Source organism: Rhinoraja longicauda, chromosome 7 (assembly GCF_053455715.1).
Source record: "Rhinoraja longicauda isolate Sanriku21f chromosome 7, sRhiLon1.1, whole genome shotgun sequence".
Taxonomy (NCBI): Eukaryota; Metazoa; Chordata; class Chondrichthyes; order Rajiformes; family Arhynchobatidae; genus Rhinoraja; species Rhinoraja longicauda.
This window is the reverse complement of record NC_135959.1, coordinates 15,367,721-15,387,905: the sequence shown is the minus strand read 5'-3', so window position 1 is coordinate 15,387,905 and position 20,185 is coordinate 15,367,721. Positions and strand designations below refer to the sequence as shown.

The following is a 20,185-nucleotide window of genomic DNA, read 5'->3' as shown; positions in this document are numbered from 1 at the left end:
AAAACTCGGACCCCAAGGAGAGGACACAGTGTTTATGGTGGATTCGGGGGCTGAAAGATCAAGTGTGACCAGAATACCTGAAGGGATGGCAACTGGAAAGGGGCATGTGCAGATTTCTGGAGTAGGAGGGAAAGTGATGGCGGCCCCGGAGATAGAAGGAGTAAAAGTCAAATACGAAAATAGGGAGGCGGTGGAAGATTTGATTTTAGTTCCACAGGCTGGAGTAAACTTAATGGGACGGGATCTGCAGATCCAGTTGGGAATAGGAACAGCACCTGTGGAAGGGCGGATAGTAATCCAATTATATAAACTAAGGGAAGAGGATGAACAGAGGATCAATGATCAGGTCTGGGCTAGGGAAGGAAATAGAGGGGGGCTGAGAATACCACCCCTCCGAATAGTCCTCAGGGAAGGGCATGACGCCGTGCGAGTCAGGCAATACCCTATCTCTATCGAGGGCCGAAAGGGACTCCAGCCAATCATTGAGAATCTATTGAAGGAGGAAGTATTAGAAAGTTGCATGTCCCCTTATAATACCCCGATCTTACCCGTACGAAAGACAGACGGAACATTCCGGCTTGTACAAGACCTCCGAGAATTAAATAAGGTGGTCCGGACTAGGCATCCGGTGGTCCCAAACCCATACACGATTATGGGACGGATACCCCCCAGTCACAATTGGTTCAGTGTAGTGGATTTAAAAGATGCATTCTGGAGTTGTCCCTTGGATGAGGGGAGCCGAGACTTGTTCGCTTTTGAATGGGAAAACCCAGGAACGGGTAGAAAGCAACAGTATCGCTGGAAAGTACTTCCTCAGGGATTTACTGAGTCTCCAAACCTGTTTGGTTAAATCTTGGAACAGGTGTTAGAGGAATACCCGTGTTCTCCCCAGATCCAGCTCCTGCAGTATGTGGATGACCTCCTGATCTCTGGAGAGGGGGAAGGGGAGGTGCGGGATGCCACTATAATATTACTAAATTTCCTGGGAGAGAAGGGACTAAGGGTATCGAGGAATAAACTCCAGTTTGTGGAACAAGAGGTGAAGTACCTGGGCCACCTAATTAGTGGGGGAAAGCGAAGAATAAATCCTGAAAGAATCGCAGGAATCACAGGCTTGCCGATGCCTCGGAATAAAAAGGAAATCAGAAAATTTCTGGGGCTAATTGGGTACTGTAGACTCTGGATCGATGACTATGCCAGACAAGTCCGGTTCTTGTATAACAGGCTAGGAGAGGAGAAAGATAAGGTGGAATGGGACCCGAAAGAACAACAGGATTTCCATCAGCTAAAGAATAGCTTGATAACTGCCCCTGTCTTAGCCCTGCCATCAATAGGCCAGCCCTACCATTTGTTTGTAAATGTGGAGGATGGGATAGCCCTTGGGGTATTGACCCAAAGGAGGGGGGGAAGCCGGCAGCCTGTGGCATTCTTATCAAAAGTATTGGACCCAGTGTCACGAGGATGGCCTGTCTGTATACAGGCAGTGGCAGCCACAGCGGTCCTAGTAGAGGAGAGCAGGAAATTAACCTTGGGGGGGGTTTTGGTGGTCTCCACCCCACATACGGTGAGAACAATATTGGCACAGAGGTCCCAGAGGTGGTTAACAGACTCAAGGATATTAAAATATGAGGCTATCCTAATGGAAAAGGATGATTTGACCCTGATTACGGACAAAAACTTAAATCCATCTCAGTTTTTGTACCCGCCCGAAGAAAAGGAAAAAGGGACAGAGAAGCCAGAACATGATTGTAGTGAGATAATAGAATTGGAGACCAAGAGTAGGGAAGACCTGGAGGAACAGCCTCTGGCCGAGGGAGGTCGATGGTTTATAGATGGGTCATCTCGGTGCATAGATGGGAAAAGACACAGTGGATACGCCATAATTGACGGGAATACATTAAGTGATATAGAGGCTGGGCGATTACCTGGGAGCTGGTCAGCCCAGTCCTGTGAGCTCTATGCCCTGATGCGGGCATTGGAGTTACTTGAAGGCAAAGAAGGCACCATATATACTGATTCGAAATATGCCTTTGGGGTGGTGCATACCTTTGGAAAGATTTGGAAGGAAAGGGGAATGATAACAGCGAGAGGAAAGGAGTTAGCACATGAACAGTTGATTGGAAAAACCTTGGAATCATTGGCAAAGTCAGAGCAAATAGCAGTAGTACATGTGGCGGGACATCAGAAGGGAAATTCTCTAGAGGCCCGGGGAAACAGAGCCGCGGACGAGATGGCAAAGCGGGCGGCTCTACAGGGGACAGTAAAGATGATGTCTCTGATACCTCTCAGGGAGGGGATAGAGAAGATACCCGTGTTTTCCGAGTTCGAAATAGATAGGATGAATGAGTTGGGAGCGAGAATAGCAAAAGATGGACGGTGGTGGACGCCGGATGGGAAGCAACTGCTAAATGGAAATACCTCCTAGTGGTGGTGGCTCACTTAGAATTCGAACCGCCCCACGAAAGGATATAGCAGTATCCCCCTACGAAATGTTGTTTGGGTTACCTTATTTGGGAAAGATAGAAGGAATACCCACCATAGAGGGTAGTGATGTTTTCTTAAGGAACTATGTACTGGCAGTATCTCGTTCTATTACAGAATTAAAAACCAAGGGGCTGCTGGCACAGAGTCCCCCTCTCGACTTTGCAATCCATTCTGTGAAGGCGGGAGACTGGGTTCTTGTGAAATCGTGGAAGGAGGAAAAATCGCAACCCCGTTGGACTGGTCCGTATTTGGTATTGTTGACCACGGAGACGGCAGTGCGGACGAAAGAGAAAGGGTGGACACACGCAGTGCGAATAAAGGGATCAGTGGAAACTCCGGCTGAGGAGGACTGGACAGTAAGGCAAGGGAGGAAACCACTGACTCTGATCTTTGAGAAAGGACAATTGAACTAAAAGATTACAATGCAGTGCGTGGCACTGGTGTTCACGATGGTTGCCACTGTAAGTAAATGCATGGACGGCTGTGATAAATGTTACCACCCCATCAGGTATGGTGGACAAACCAGAAGGTCTTTTACCTATCATTCTTATGCGCATGACTCATGTTATACCCATAGGACCAGAACCAGCTGTAAGGAGGTGGGGGTAGAATACTACTTAGTGCAGAATTTGGGATACACAGGAATGAGGATGTATGGCACCTGCCCCAGAGGGGAGAGATGGTTTTGCTTATGGAAAGCCGGGCAGTGGGGGATGGGGACCCGGTTGGGGAAGGAACATCTAGACAGGCAAAAAGAAATCCTAATAAACTGGCTACGAGCAAAAGGGATAACCCGACTAGTCCCACCAGCCCCACCAGCCCCAACTAAGAGACCTCAAGTAAATTCCTGAATTGGGAGGGAATCTCTTTGTGGACCTGGCTACCAGGATTGCTCAGACGCTGGATGTCAAGGACTGCTCATTTCATATTATGGGCCAGCCACCTGGGCTCAGGATGGTTCCTGGGGATATCGTACCCCAGTGTACATGCTAAACTGGCTAATACGCTTACAGGCTGTATTAGAGGTGATCACTAATCGAACGGCTGCCGCTCTAGAAATGTTGGCAAAGCAGCAAACGCAGATGAGAACAGCAATATACCAAAATCGATTAGCCTTGGACTACCTCCTAGCCGAAGAAGGAGGGGTATGTGGGAAATTCAACCTCTCTAATTGTTGCCTGAATATTGACGATAACGGACAGGCAGTAATGGACATATCCGAAGGAATCCGGAAATTGGCGCATGTTCCGATACAAAAATGGAACTCAATTATGGGCATTGGATGGTGGGATTCCCTCCTGGGAGGATCATGGTGGAGAACGGTGGCACTGGTGATCTTATGTGCACTGGCTGGGCTGATCTTTATCCCCTGTTGTATACCTTGTGTTAGGGGACTCATAACTAGGAGCATAAGTCAGATGCAGGCTGTAGCAATACCAATGGGGACGAGAGGGGAGGTGCAGAGAATCATGATAATGCGGCCAGAGGAGGTTCTGGATGCCCAGAATAAGGAAATTAGGAGAATGCTACATCAGTTGGAGACTAAGGAGTTTAAAAATGGGGTTTAATCAGGGAATGCGTAGCGAAAGAAAAAGGATGGATTGTGAGAAACAGGATGATTAAACCACCAGAAACAGGATACTGGAACTACCACGATGCCGGGGACAGGGCTATTAAACCGTCAGAGACAGAGACAGGCTGGATGATGAACTACCACGATGCCGGGGACAGGGCTATTAAACCGTCAGGGGGTAGAGACAGGTTGGATGATTGAACTACCACATGTTCGTTGGAGCACTGAGAGTGTGGTACGGGGAGAGAGGCAGACTGGACAAAGGGCCATAAATTTAGGAGAGTGTCAAAGTAGCAGGGGTGGGTTGAAATGGGTTGTGAAGGTAACTAAGGGTTATGTGGATAACTACTGCGCTTGTTCAACTAAGTAAATGAATATTACAAATACGCCCCTGAGTGGGGAACTGCCAATTGCAATGCACATACAATGTATGATCTGGGGGGGGTACCTGGGGGCGGTACAGAAGATTGTGCACCTCAGCGCTCTGATTGGAAGGAGCCCGAAGGGGAGGAGGATTCAGCAGAAGGGAGGGAGATTCAACGAAGTTGTACTGTATAAAGAGAAGGCACTGTCTTTGTCTCGGGGTGTCTCAGTTTAGGGAGGCACCCGGTTCTGCAGACTCGTGAATAAATTTCTTGTTTCCACGACTTTGTCTCTGGCATCGTGATTGTGAGCACTCACATTTTACATCTCACAATTCCAATGCCAAATCAGCATGGAACGTGCACACATGACCCGACTCCGGAAGTTGCAGATGAGGCCAAGAAAGATGACTTCTATCATAGAGACGTCCTGCCCAACATCCCAGAAGAGATGAACTGATTCTCCTGGACAACTGATTCAATGGTCCAAATACATTCTCCAGAAAGGAATAAGTGGCAAAAAGAGTAAGAAAACGTGACTGAAACGGAGAAGTCCTCCTGATAAAGAGTTGGTGCTGGAGCACAGTTTTATGATAACCAAAATGTTTTCAGACATAAACACATGACCTCGTGGCACTGTTAAATTATGCCATCATCCAAACAGGACACAATTGTTGACATTACCTGCATCCTTTCTAGTACCAATAATTGGTGAGTCGAATCTGCTCGTCTCCCTTGCTAAGAGCTAAAAACAGCAAAGAGTGGTAGCCAGCATCCACTGGAAAAAAGCACTTTGAAGACCTCCAACTATAACTCTGCCTTCAACAAAAGAATGATTGACACTCTCTAACAGCAAATTATCTAGTCCAGCTTTGCTGCCATCCTAAATTGGCAAGTAGAAAAACTATATGTTAACTGAAGAACATGACGATCTCAGGATTAGCCATCATTTTTTAAGTTTGAAGAGAGAAACCTGATTCATAATCTCACATGGGAGAAAAGGAGGAAATCCCAGGAGACCTCACAGTTATCATGATTGTGACCATTTTCAGCAAGAGGCAATCTCAATTGTTGCAACTATATGGAGGCCTTCCGGCTGTCCGTAACAGGAAGTGTCATCACAAGGGTTATCCTCACCCCATCTTCTCCCAGCGGCAGGAGATCTGCTTCCCAACTCAGTGCGAATTATATCTACCTTCGGGAATAAGCTTCACTGCATGACATGACTCCACAGAAATGCAATCATCAGCAACTGCACATGGCCTTTTCTAATACAGGTCTTCGACTTCATCAACTGAGAATCAAATGTGGAGCATCCTTCTCAAATTTGGCTGCTAAATCTCTGCAGACCCATCTCAGCAAAGACTAGATTATTGCCCCAATGCTTTGTCAATTTTTCCCAGCATAATACTATACTTCATTGGAGTGGAAATAATCTACGGAATGAATGGGAATCCCTTCAACCTACGTCATCACTACTCCACTACCAAAATTATTAAATCTGCGCCTGCCCTTGCTCAGAGAACAAGATTCAAGTCATCATTAACTTGCTCACTGAAGCATTTGTCTACATTTGGCCCACTAAATCCTTCCTCTATGGACAGATATGTGCATACAAAGTTGACATGTTTTGCTTTATAGGACGTTTGTTGGTTGTTCACATTACTGATATTCCTAATGTGGAAGTGCCCATGAGGAATTTCCAAAATTAAAATTTAATTAGATCTGAAAATTTAAAAGAAAATTTAAAAGGAACTGCACAGAAACAAACATGTAGAATTATCAAGGTAAACTATCTGGATAAACCACCGGGCGGCGCCAGCAATGGCTGCCTCACCAACAGTCTATCTGTCCCTTCCTTTTGTTGTTTGTATGTGTTAAATGTATGTTTTTAGTGTTCTTTAGCTTGTTTTATGAGGGGGGGGGGGGGGGAAAGAGTTGGGGGAAACTTTTTCTAATCTCTTACCTCGACGGAGATGCGATTTTTTTCCCGTATCGTATCTCCATCCGCACTGCAGCTTAACAGCAAGGAGTTGCGGCCTTTACTGGAGACCGACTTCGGGAGCTCCACCGCGGGAGCCTGCGGACTTAACATCATGGAGTTTGCAATCCCTGTCCGGGGGTCGACTTTGGGGCTCCAACCGCGGGAGCCTGCAGACTTTAACATTGCGGAGCTCGCGGTCTCTGGTTAGAGATCGACTTCGGGAACTCCAGGCCGCGGGAGCTTCGACCGCCCCGACGCGGGAGCTTCGACCGCCCCGACTGCGGATGATTCGACTGCCCTGACCTCGGGAGAATAAAAAGAGGAAGAAGTTTGGACTTTATTGCCTTCCATCACAGTGAGGAACGTGGGGAATCCACTGTGGTGGATGTTTATGTTAACTTTTATGTAGTTGTGTGTCTTGTTGCTTTTTTTGGTATGGCTGCGTGGTAATTCGAATTTCACGGTACCTTAATTGGTACACGCGACAATAAACTGACCTTGAAACCTTAAAACCCTTGAAAATTTAAGACAAACATGACATTTGGTTTCCTATAACTTGTATGTTGGTTGCTATTTGCAATGTTAACATTTGCCTAACCTAAAAAAAGAGACAAGTGCATGTTGTACATAAAATTTCAGATTAGAGTGAAACAAATACAATAGTTCTTTATAGCTAGATGAGCGGCTTTCAATTTAAGTGTTTAAGGTAAACATGTTGTATAAGAAAATAACTGCAGATGCTGGTACAAATCGAAGGTATTTATTCACAAAATGCTGGAGTAACTCAGCAGGTCAGGCAGCATCTCAGGAGAGAAGGAATGGGTGACGTTTCGGGTCGAGACCCTTCTTCAGACTGATGTCAGGAGGGCGGGACAAAGGAAGGATATAGGTGGAAACAGGAAGATAGAGGGACATCTGGGAAGGAGGAGGGTAAGAGAGGGACAGAGGAACTAACTAAAGTTGGAGAAGTCGATGTTCATACCACTGGGCTGCAAGCTGCCCAGGCGAAATACGAGGTGCTGTTCCTCCAATTTCCGGTGGGCCTCACTATGGCACTGGAGGAGGCCCATGACAGAAAGGTCAGACTGGGAATGGGAGGGGGAGTTGAAGTGCTCGGCCACCGGGAGATCAGTTTGGCCAATGTGGACCGAGCGCAGGTGTTGAGCGAAGCGATCGCCATGTTGATCATCATATATTTTTCTACACTTATCAATATACAAATAAATTTTCAACAATTTCTCAATTTCCAAAACCAAAAATAAGTCACAAATCAGGCAAGAAAATTAGGCCTCCCAGACTTCAAGAATTTATGGGTAATTAATTGTTCATCGATCTTAATACAAGTTTAAAAAATTGATGAGAAGTAAGATGAGAGAAGATATTTGGAAGGTTACAAAATTATTAATTACTAGCAGTGTAAACTTTTTATTAGTTGCCATTTATGAAAACCATCTTACCTTTTATCTGCAAGGTCTGTCTTATTTCCCACTAACATAATGATAACATCACTTCCTCTCTCTGTCCGGACATCATCGATCCATTTTGTGGTTTGTTGGAAGGAGTTTACATCTTTTGTTTTAAAAAAGAATGATTAGTTGTACATTAATATCAATAAATACAGATGCATGTCCAATGAGCAAACCTAGATAAAAAATAGGAAAATTGAAATGTATACATGCTTACACCTTCAATTAAGTTTTTTCTCCAATTTAAGACTGCAACATGTTACATTTGCCCCATGTAATTTTCTGAACAAGCAATCAAAGGAAATTTCCTTTCTCGATAAGCAGCTAGCCAAAAAGATCAAACATCAAATCAACCCCTCTGAAGAATTACTAGCTCAATTTTGCAAATGATAATTGATGAACTGTACCAATACCCAGATCAATGCAATCACCAACTGACTCCAGTTTAACAATAGAAACTGCGGAGGTGGAGAGGCTATTCAGAAAACAGAAAAGCCGGAAATCTCCAGCACCGGACAATGTATCCCCCTGTACCCTCAAGCTCTGTGCAGAACAACTGGCACTGATCTACACAGACATTTTCAACCAGTCCCTGCAAACTTGCACTGTCCCTGCCTGCTTCAAGGTCTCCACTATGGTCCCAATACCCAAAAAGACAAGGATCACTGGTCTTAATGACCACAGGCCTGTCGCACTTACCTCTGTAGTCATAAAGACCTTTGAAAGAATTGTGCTGGCCCAGCTGAAAAACATCACAAACCTCCTGCTGGACTCCCCCTGCAGTTTGCATATAGGGCCAATAGATCAGAGGACGATGCAGTCAATCTAGGCCTGCACTTCATCCTCCAGCACCTAGACCACAAGGGGACCTATGCCAGGATTCTGTGGACTTTAGCTCTGCTTTTAACACCATTGTGCCAGAGCTACTACACTACAAACTCTCCCAGCTGACTGCATGAACCCCTCTGTCAGTGGATCATCAACTTCCTGACGGACAGGAAGCAGCATGCGAGGTTAGGAAAGCACATCTCGGACCCGCAGACCCTCAGCATAGGAGCACCGCAAGGCTGCGTACTCTCCCCTCTGCTTTACTCTCTCTACACCAACAATTGCACCTCCACAGACTCAGTCAAGCTCCTCAGGTTTGTGGATGACACCACCCTGATTGGACTGATCCAGGATGGGGAGGAATCTGCCTACAGAGGGGAAGTGACACAGCTGGCGTCCTGGTGCCATCGCAACAACCTGGAGCTCAATGCTCTCAAGGCAGTGGAACTAATTGTAGACTTTAAGAGATCCCCCTCCCCTCCCCCCACTCACCATCAACAACACACCATAGTCACATCTGTGGAGTCATTTAAGTTCCTTGGAACCATCATCTCCAGGGACCTTAAATGGGGGCCACCATCGACTCCACAGTCAAAAAGGCCCAACAGAGGATGTACTTCCTGCGGCAACTGAAGAAACACAATCTGCCACAGGCAATGATGGTCCAATTCTATACTGCTATCATTGTCCGTCCTCACCTTCTCCATCATGATCTGGTTTAGTTCAGCCACCAAGCACGACATCTGGATCGTTCGCACAGCTGAGAAGGTTGTTGGCTGCAACCTTCCCCCCACATTGACGAACTGTACACTGCAAGGGCCAGGAAGCGAGCGGGCAAGATCATCTCTGACCCCTCTCACCCTGGCCACAAACTCTTCGAAGCACTTCCCCCTGGAAGGTGATTCCGGACCGTCAAAGCAGCCACAGCCAGACATAAAAACAGCTTTTTTCCACGAGTGATAGTTCTACTCAATAACCAAAGTCTGTAGTCTCTTTTTTGCTCTGGTTTATTTTCACCCACATGTTTAGACCGTAATGTTGTATCCTTATTGTTTTGATGTGGTTATGCTTTATTCTTAATTGTTAACTTAATGTTTGTGTTGTCATTTGTGAGCGGAGCGCCAAGGCACATTCCTTGTATACACATACTTGGCAAATAAACCTATTCATTCATGCATCTATGCTGTACATCAATTTATCATGATTGCTGAAATTCTATGTGTAAAGCCTTACATGTTCAACATTTTCAAAACAACATAAGAAATAAGTTTTGTTTCGAAAGACAAACTACTCTTCAATAAATGAGTAAATAAGTGTCTCCCTGCAGGACATGGCACAAACTCAAATTCTAAAACAAAAGATTGCAGACACTTTCAATTAACTACATCTCAGCGTCTATCTGATTTGATCAGAAGACAGGCAAAAAGTATAAGATGACACTGCAAGAAAGCAATTTTCAAATAATCTGACACCTCACCATCAGTTTCAAAAACCTTGGGACTATCACCAGTTGTGTGTCTTTACTCATCAGGAATTGTTCAAAGAATGATTCCTACTTCCTCCTCCTAAAAATTCTTATTCCAAAATTAAATTTTTTAAAAATGTTTATCACTCACCTTCATTCTTATTTGATTGTATTTCAATCGCGACATATTAAAAAAGATACTGCCTATTACAATGCAAGGGAAAATATCTGGGAATTATAATCCCTTTAAAAGTATAACTGATCGAAAAGTGACAGATCATAAGCTTTAAGGGCAAAGAGATATGTTAAACGTTGAAAAAAGGTGACAAATTTATTAAAACAAAACAAAAATTTAACAAGTTCTAATGAAAAAAAAATATGGGCAGGTGAAGTGGAATGGAATGAGGAGAGGCAATATGGAAAAGGGAGGGCAGGCATGCGAGAAATAGGTGGAAGTGTGGGTGTAAGAGGCAAGAGATGCAAGGATGAGGATAACAAGGACAAAAAAATAATAATTGTAACATTTAGGATATCTCCATCCCCGATGATAAACCCAAACATGTCACTCAACTGAAGAGGATTTTGTAATAATGCTTTTAAACTACTTTTTATTCATCTGTCTCCCTGAGTGCCTCTAACCTGATTTACTTTGAAATAATTTTCTGGATTCAACTTATCACATTTGCCAATTAAATTGTCGATTTAATTTGAATACAACTGCTCTTCCTAAATGCCCATGAAAAAACATTTCTTCACACAGAGAGTGGTGAGTCTGTGGAATTCTCTGCCACAGAAGGTAGTTGAGGCCAGTTCATTGGCTATATTTAAGAGGGAGTTAGATGTGGCCCTTTTTGCTAAGGGGATCAGGGGGTATGGAGAGAAGGCAGGTACAGGCTACTGAGCTGGATGATCAGCCATGATCATATTGAATGGCAGTGCAGGCTCGAAGGGCCGAATGGCCTACTCCTGCACCTATTTTCTATGTTTCTATGTTTCTATCTCAGCAATTCTCTTCCAATCCTATCTTAGCCTTTGCTTAACTGTATTTCACCATACTGCACTTCATCACAGTAATATTAGATTTATTTTTTTACTGGTCTCGTTTTATAGTCAATGTAACTTTCCTTTGTGCAACTATATTTTCATCCCTACATAAAGCAAAATATTACCAAGTATTATGTAATTAGAAACAAGGTGGTGAAAATTCTTCAAACATGTTAATGTATTCAAAACCATCTCAGAGTTTACCACTGCTGTATACTGCTTCAGTATAATTAATACATTTAGATATGATCTATGACCCTTGTATCCAGCATTGTGTTTAGAAGTAAATCAAACCTGCTTTTATAGAAAGAAGAAACTAAAAAATCCAACAATGGTAGGTGAGGGTGGGTTGCTTAAGACTTGCCCAATGAAGAGCAAAATTGAGCTGTCACAATTCAAACTGGTGTTATTCAAATGCAAGAAACAAACCTAACAATCATTGTCCATCTAAAAGAACAAGCTTGGATCCTTTCATCATGGAACTTCAGTTAATTAATAGGTGAAGTGTGTGTTGCAGCTGTTGATCACAAGGCTAAATTCAGATCTTCTGCCTAAAACTACAATCAATGGAAGCCAAGGCAGAACTCAACCAAAAACCAACCTTCCAAGGTTAGATGAACAAAGCAAGTGTTCTGCTACACTTTGGAATCTACAAGGATTGAAAAATATAAAATTGCCAACTCTTCAAATTAAAATTGCCATATTTTTAAGGGAACACCTTTCAAAAAGCATTGAGCATTCAGATTATTTGACCCAGTTATCAGGTTTAACATTTTGTTTTCCATAAAGACTGGGTAGTACATCTCTAAGCCAAAGAAAAACTACACGAGAGGACCATCCCACAAAAAACATAAATGCTAAAAACTTGCAGGGGAAAGCTCTAAAATAAAAGATATATTCAAGACAGTTAACCTGCGCGCCTAATTTGTCTGCATAAATAAATTATTTCGTCAATCTTCAGTAGCTAAGTTAATTTTTGTTTGACATAAGTGGAAGATCAAGTAAACCATCAAACTTTCAGCCTGTGTTTGTAGCTTTTACAAGGTTGCTCATTATCAACAACAATATTATAAATGTGGCAAGCTTCAAGCTGAAAATGGACCAATCAACTACAGCACAATATATTTTGTACATGATTCTCAATACCATGGTCTCAATTTTAACTGCACTGGTCCGAGATGCTATAAAAACAAACAGAATTTTGGAAGGAGGGTGTGCTATTAGCAATATCAAATCATCCAAAGCTTGTTTTGTATGAAAAGGGAATATTTTTTAATTAAAAAAAGGACGGCCAGCTTGTTTATTTTTGTCATTTACCATTCCTAAAACAAGTTCATTGTTGAACTTGATCCAGGAATACTACTTTGAAACAAAACAGTAAATCCAATGAGCTGGTAACATTTTACAGGACTTTTTCCTCCCAGTTTCAGTGCACCACATTTATTCAAATTCAGTTCCTAAACCAGTATTTACATGCACACATGCCAAGTACAACATCTGTGATCGAGGGAACATGCAGAATCCACACTTCGCATAGCTCCAGGCCTTAAATGAAAATGGTTGTGTTTCATGTTGACAATGTAAATATTTCCAAACCACTTGGGCTTTAAAGAGGATCGAGTGGATCATTTCTTCAGTTCCGAGTGCAATTATGTTCTCAGACTGTTAAAGACTTAGCTACCCACAGGCCTACACAAAATAAATGTGTAGTCTTAATTTGTTGGTGCAGTTAAGCACAATATTAGCAGTCTCATCACACGTAACAATTGGCAATGCAAGAAATTGCTCATAATGATGCAATGTTGATATGCCAAGTCTGGTTGAATGGCTGGTTCTTGAAGAAACTAGCCTTTACTGAACTTGGAACAGATTTCAAATGCATTTTCGATATGGAAGACAGTTCTTATAATTACCATGCCTCACCTTTACACTGAAAATATGTAGTCATACAATAAAATGTGCAACTCCAATCAGGTAGGATTACAATCTTAGTTATTTCTTCTCTCCAAAATTCATTAACATCCCCTTTCAGAAACTGGCACAAACTACACAAGTAAAATGCATTTCATAACAAAAGAGAGCCAGTTTCATTTGAGTCTATAATTTGTTAATTATCACAGCTGCAATCATGACCAAGTACTCTAATTAGCTTGAGCATTCAGATGGAAAATAGCTGGCAAGTGGCAAAGACTTATTTTTATCCTGTTGAAAAAAGATCCAATGTGGCCAAGCAAAAAAAGAAACTAACTGTGCAGTGTTCTCACCCACTTTCACGTAGATATCCATCAACTTGGCTGAGAAACTGAACAACTTTCAGTGACATTAAGGTAGCTAGGAGTTAAAGAAAATCAAGGACGCTTTTGTTAGGATCAACCTCCAATAGCCTTAAGAATTACAATTGACTTTTGTATTCTTAATATGGAATATTCAAGTAGTGTTTGTGTTTCCTCTGCTGACGGCTCCAAGTAGCAAAACCATGATCCAAAGGGATTTCACATTGAAAGGTCATAATTTCAAAGTCAAGTGATTCAGAAGTATCCAAGCTAAAATCTAAATATGCCATCTCATCTGGGTATTGTGGCCTCTTAAGGCCAGATAACACACAGATCAGTCTTCAGCCACAAATAAATGGTTTCTTGTGGATTTCTCTCCTCAGCAGAATCACCAGATTAGCTTCTCAAGACATTTATATTTGAAAACAAATCATTATGCTACTAGAAGAGGGAGAAATGTGATTTTTTTTGTTCGGTCTAAGTATTCTTCATTGACTTTTTTTCACCTTCAAGCCAAGTAACGTTCTTCCTCCTTACCATCATAGAGACAAATAAGAACATGCCACAATTGTACAAATTGGTAATGGCCCATAAAATGTGTATTTTCAGATCATCCTGGAATCTTCAGTGATAGTGATGGTTGATGGAAACTTGGTCAATGGTCGAAGATTTGCTAATGATCTCAAGAACAACTTAAATCAATAAGTTTTCCTAAAATTATTATTTCACAGAATTTGTAGAATCTATTTCTCATCTGGTTCGATGCCTACATGGACCTGTGGTTACCCAAATAATGTGTAAAGGACGACTTTAGGTATAGCAATAATTTTTTTAAAGAGCCAAATTTCACAGAATACACAAAACATCTACCAGAATACTAGAGATCCATGAATTTACAAGATTGCGATAATAAAGCCTTTGATAAGGTCCCACATAGGAGATTAGTGGGCAAAATTAGGTATTGAGGGCGGGGTACTGACATGGATAGAAAATTGGTTGGCAGACAGGAAACAAAGAGTAGGGATTAACAGATCCATTTCAGAATGGCAGGCAGTGACTAGTGGGGTACCGCAAGGCTCAGTTGCTAGGACCGCAGCTATTTACAATATACATTAATGATTTGGATGAAGGGATTAAAAGTAACATTAGCAAATTTGCAGATGACATAAAGCTGGGTGGCAGTGTGAACTGTGATGAGGATGCTATGAGGATGCAGGGTGACTTGGACAGGTTGGGTGAATGGGCAGATGCATGGCAGATGCAGTTTAATGTGGATAAATGTGAGGTTATCCACTTTAGTGGCAAGAACAGGAAGGTAGATTATTTGAATGGTGTCGAGTTAGGAAAAGGGGAAGTACAACAACATCTGGGTGTCCTTGTACATCAGTCACTGAAAGTAACATGCAGGTACAGCAGCTAGTGAAGAAAGCTAATGGCATGTTGGCCTTCATAACGTGAGGAGTTCAGTATAGGAGCAAAGAGGTCCTTCTGCAGTTGTACAGGGCCCTGGTGAGACCACACCTGGAGTATAGTGTGCAGTTTTGGTCTCCAAATTTGAGGAAGGATATTCTTGCTATCGAGCCAGTGTAGCGTAGATTCATGAAGTTAATTCCCGGGATGGCCGGACTGTCATATGTTGAAAGAATGAAGCGACTGGGCTTGTATATACTGGAATTTAGAAGGATGAGAGGGGATCTTATTGAAACATGAGATTATTAAGGGATTGGACACGCGAGAGGCAGGAAACATGTTCCCGATGTTGGGGGAGCACAGAACCATGGGCCACAGTTTAAGAATTAGGGTAGGCCATTTAGAACAGAGATGAGGAAAACCCTTTTTACACAAAGAGTTGTGAATCTGTGGAATTCTCTACTTCAGAAGGCAGTGGAGGCCGCTTTCAAGAGAGTTAGATCGAGCTCTTAAAGATAGCGGCTGCAAGGGATATGGGGAGAAGGCAGAAACGGGGTACTGATTGTGGATGATCACAGAGAACGGTGGTGCTGGCTCGAAGGGCCGAATAGCCTTCTCCTGCACATATTGTCTATAATAAATGAAAATAAAACTCCTGAAATTAGAAAGACTGAAAACTGATCATCTATACCCCAGAACCCTCAGAGCTACTGCAGGCTTAGTGGTGACATTATCCTCTTTCAATGTTCCATAAATTCCAGGTCCTGCAGATTGAAGGGTGACAAATGTGACACCTTCATTTAAGGAAGGAGTGAAATAAAATGGAATTATAAACTTAACATCAGTGGGAAAATGTTAGAATCAATATTGAAGGATGAAATACAGAATACCGTTAAGAAAGGATTGAGCTGGATCAGCATTGATTTATAAAAGGAAATCATTCCTTGACTAAACAATCAGAGTTCTTTTCAGATGCTACTACTAGTAGGGGAGAAGAAACTACAAGATATAGTGTATTCAGATCTTCAGACTTGTAGTCAGGTCCCATGCCAGAGATTAGTCAATCTGGCTATTCATAATCTGTGGCAACAACTTGGCTACGGTAATAAAAAAAACATTATTTCCAAGCCTGCAGTGATACATCTCAATGGGTTTGTAAGTGTCATGAAAGAAACAAATAAATTGGTGATAAGATGGCAGATAGAATACAACATGAAAGATGCAAGACCATCTATTTTGATGTATAGGCAGAATAGCAAAGTATGTATTAAATGTTTGCTGCCTGAGTAATGGTGATATTTAAGTGGACCTAACATCAGGTACACCAAGCAATTAGGAAGGCAAATGGTATGTTGGTTTTCAATTTGAGAAAGTTTGCGTCAAAATTCTCAAACTAACTTAAGAATTAAGTCAAATTCTAATACAATTATATAAGGCCCTGATGAAATCACACCAGGAGTATTGTGTGTGGAATTGATCTCCTTACTTAAGAATATACTTGCCACAAAGAGTGCAACAAAGGTTAACCACATTAGTTCCTGGAACAGAGTTTGACATTTGAAGAGGCCTACTTTCTCCAGACCTCACAAATATGAAAAGGCATTTAATTGAAGCTTAGAAAATTAAAGCACCGCTTACAGAACAGTACAGGAACTGGCCTTTTGGCCCACAATGGCAGTGCCGAACATGATGCCAAGTTAAATTAATCTCTTGTGGCGGCTCCCGAGGGTCGGGCCATACCACTCACGACCCCTCGGCACGGGAATGGGTCAAGCCAAGGAGGCGGACTTCGGCCGGGAGTATTAAGGTCAAGGACCGCATGACTCTCATCCCCTTTTGGAGTTCCAGAGATACAGTAAACACGCTTTCGTTAACCTTGCCTACTTGTCGTTATTTTGGCCTACTTGGCCCACTACACTCTGAAGATAAACACAAAAAGTTGGAGTAACTCAGCAGGACAGGCAGCATCTCTGGAGGGAAGGAATGGGTGACGTTTCGGGTCGAGACCCTTCTTCAGACTGGTTAGGGATAAGGGAAACAAGAGATATAGACGATGATGTGGAGAGATAAAGAACAATGATTGAAAGATATGCAAAAAAGCAATGATGATAAAGGAAACAGGCCATTGGTAGCTGTTTGTTGGGTGAAAACGAGAAGCAAGTGTGACTTGGGTGGGGGAGGGATAGAGAGAGAGGAAATGCCGGGGCTACCTGAAGTTAGAGAAATCAACATTAATACCACTGGGCTGCATGAGATGCTGTTCCTCCAATTTGCATTTAGCCTCACTCTGACAATGGAGGAGACCTAGGACAGAAAGGTCTATGTGGGAATGGGAAGGAGAATTAAAGTGTTTAAATACCGGGAGATCAGGTAGGTTCAGGCAGACTGAGCGAAGGTGTTCAGCGAAACAATCACCCAGTCTCCGTTTGGTCTCGCTGATGTATAAGAGTCAACATCTTGAACAACGGATACAGTAGATGAGGTTGGAGGTGCAAGTGACTAACCTGAAAGGACTGTCGGGGTCCCTGGACAGAGTTGAGGGAGGAGGTATAGGGACAGGTGTTGCGTCTTCTGCGTTTGCAGAGGAAGGTAGCCTGGGGAGGGGGTTTCTGCCTCTATATCCCTCTTATTCCCTGCATATCCATGTGCTTATCTAAAATCCTTTAAAATGTCACTATGATAAGGGGTTAATACAGCAAAGTAGCAACAGTGTAGATAACCCATGATTTTATTGAATGGTGGAACAGACATGATGGGCCAAATATCCTCATCCAACTTCTTCCAAAATTCTTATGTTTGATTTGGATGACAATATCAATAACGTGTGCTTAAAACATGCACTTACTTCTGATCTATGTCAACATGACATAGAAGTTTTCAACAGCTTGTCTTTATATATTAAAGAGGAAAGTGGAAGCCTCTATGTCAATAGAAAACAACCAGAGCAAGACAAGTATGTCTGCAGATCTTGATATGAATGAATGACAGCCAAATGGCAATCATTACTTGATTAAAAAGTACATTTCATCAGGCAAGGGAACATCCTTGACATCAAGGATGTATTCAACTGGATGCAACAAGGTGCCCAGGGGCAAAATCTATCAATAGGTAGAGTCACAACTAGCAAAATGAACATAGCTGCAGTTGTGAAAGAGTTGTTGGAAGGTAATCTTGATCCTAGGCAATTGTGCAGGTTATCATCAGAGAAGAACATGAAGCAAGACCATCTTCAAACGTTCCTGTTATCTTCCTTTGTATAAAGGTGAGAAATGGCCTATTGTCTGAAGATTGCTCAATTTCTCAAAAAAAAGAAACAATCTAGACCCATAAGAAGAAAGTCCTGGGTAACTTCATAAATTGGGCTAATAAATATAAACTTAGGCACCATTCCCAACTCAGGCAATAATCACCTCTCAGAAGGTGTGGAATTCTCTGCCTCAGAAGGCAGTGGAGGCCAGTTCGTTGGATGCTTTCAAGAGAGAGCTGGATAGAGCTCTTAAGGATAGCGGAGTGAGGGGGTATGGGGAGAAGGCAGGAACGGGGTACTGATTGAGAGTGATCAGCCATGATCGCATTGAATGGCGGTGCTGGCTCGAAGGGCTGAATGGCCTACTCCTGCACCTATTGTCTATTGTCTATAAAGCTTAATTACCTGCACTTCACGTTTAATTCCAATACCACTATTTAACCAGCATCTCAAACCATTGTCTGAGATCTTCGAAGAAGGTTCCCGACCCAAAAGGTTATCTGTCCATTCCTCCCCCCCCACCCCCCCCCCCACAGATGCTGCCTGATGTACTGTGTTTCGCCAGCAGTTTGTTTTTTCACTCATGGATCAGTACTCTTCCATTGAATTTTGTAATGTTTTATACTTGAAGGTAGTGGGTATGATAGAGTTGTAAACAACACAAGAAATGGCTACTCGGTCAACAGCAAGATGGAAAACATTCTACTGATGTAATATAAAGATTATCTAGTCACCTGGGCAGAAAAACAGCAAATGGAATTTAATCCAGAGACATGACAGGTAGTGTTTGGAGAAGAGTAAATATGGCAAGAGAATGCACATTAATCGATCAGATATTGAGTGGTGCAAAGGTACAAGAGGGGCTCAAGTCTACCATCACAAATCCTTAAAGGTAGCAGGATAAAATCAATAAGGTGATTAGAAAGGCATACAAGATGCTTTCTTAAGTTAGTCAAGGCATTTAGGATAAGAGTTGGGAGGTTATTCCACAATTGTATGCAACTATAGTTGGACTACTGCATGATCAGTGTATAGTTCTGATCACCATACTGCAGGATAGTGATTGCACCAGAAAGTTGCAGAGGTGATTACCAGGACTGAAAAATTTGCCACTAGAAGGAAAGATTAGACAACATATGATTGTTTCTTTTGGAACTGATGCAGCTTTAGTGAGATAATTGAGGCGTGTAAAATTATGAGGCTATGGATTAAGTAAACAAGAATCCATTTCCCTTGGTAGAGGAATCAAACATAAATTTATGTAATTGGTCGGCGGACTGGAAAGAAAAATAGCTCTGACTGTTTACTCAGGTGACAGGCTTGGAATTCACTGTCTTGTTGATGAAAAGTTCACTTTAAAAAGCGAGCCACAACATAGGGACCAGGGTCACAATTCTAGCAGATGAGATTAGGATGGTAAGAGTGCAGAGAAACAATGGACCAAGTGACCTCCTATATCACACCTTTTCCAAGATCCAAGATGCATCAACGGGCTAATCCAAAGCATTGAATTTTGCAATAAATAGCTCGCCTCTCAAATCCACCAAACACATGCCATACACCAATAGTGTGCTGGATCCAAGGGCCATGCCTAGATGGAGGAGCTGTAACAATGAGCTAGAAGTACAACATTATCCAGCGTAAGAATCTACTTTATTAGCAGCATTCAATATCTTGAACATCTATTTCTACTCCCAAAGCCCTTTGGCTGCAGCGTCGATGTGTGGTACCAACCCGACTATTTTAAGAGGTATAGAAGCAATTGGCCAATCCTCTTTAGTGACACCTTCAAATTCAACATCTACCTCAATTAAATTACCAGTGCGGGAGGCAAAATCCTAAATGTCCCTTGCATCAGCACCTGGACAACAGCAATATCCATGCATGGATTTTTTTCCCTGTAAAGTACGATAGTCAGACTATAGACAATAGACAATAGGTGCAGGAGTAGGCCATTCAGCCCTTCGAGCCAGCACCGCCATTCAATGCGATCATGGCTGATCACTCTCAATCAGTACCCCGTTCCTGCCTTCTCCCCTTACCCCCTCA

The 20,185-nt window shown here is 42.6% G+C and overlaps 1 protein-coding gene across 4 annotated transcripts in view; it reads right to left on the bottom strand.

Annotated features, from left to right (window-relative positions):
- The window catches only part of rab6a (RAB6A, member RAS oncogene family), a 74,194-nt gene that overhangs the window by 13,158 nt on the left and 40,851 nt on the right, over positions 1 to 20,185 (bottom strand). For all 4 annotated transcript variants that reach the window (XM_078402161.1, XM_078402160.1, XM_078402159.1 and 1 more), the window contains exon 5: positions 7,861 to 7,972. In XM_078402161.1, the coding sequence (XP_078258287.1) occupies positions 7,861 to 7,972 (112 nt within the window). The remainder of the gene's footprint in view (positions 1 to 7,860; positions 7,973 to 20,185) is intronic.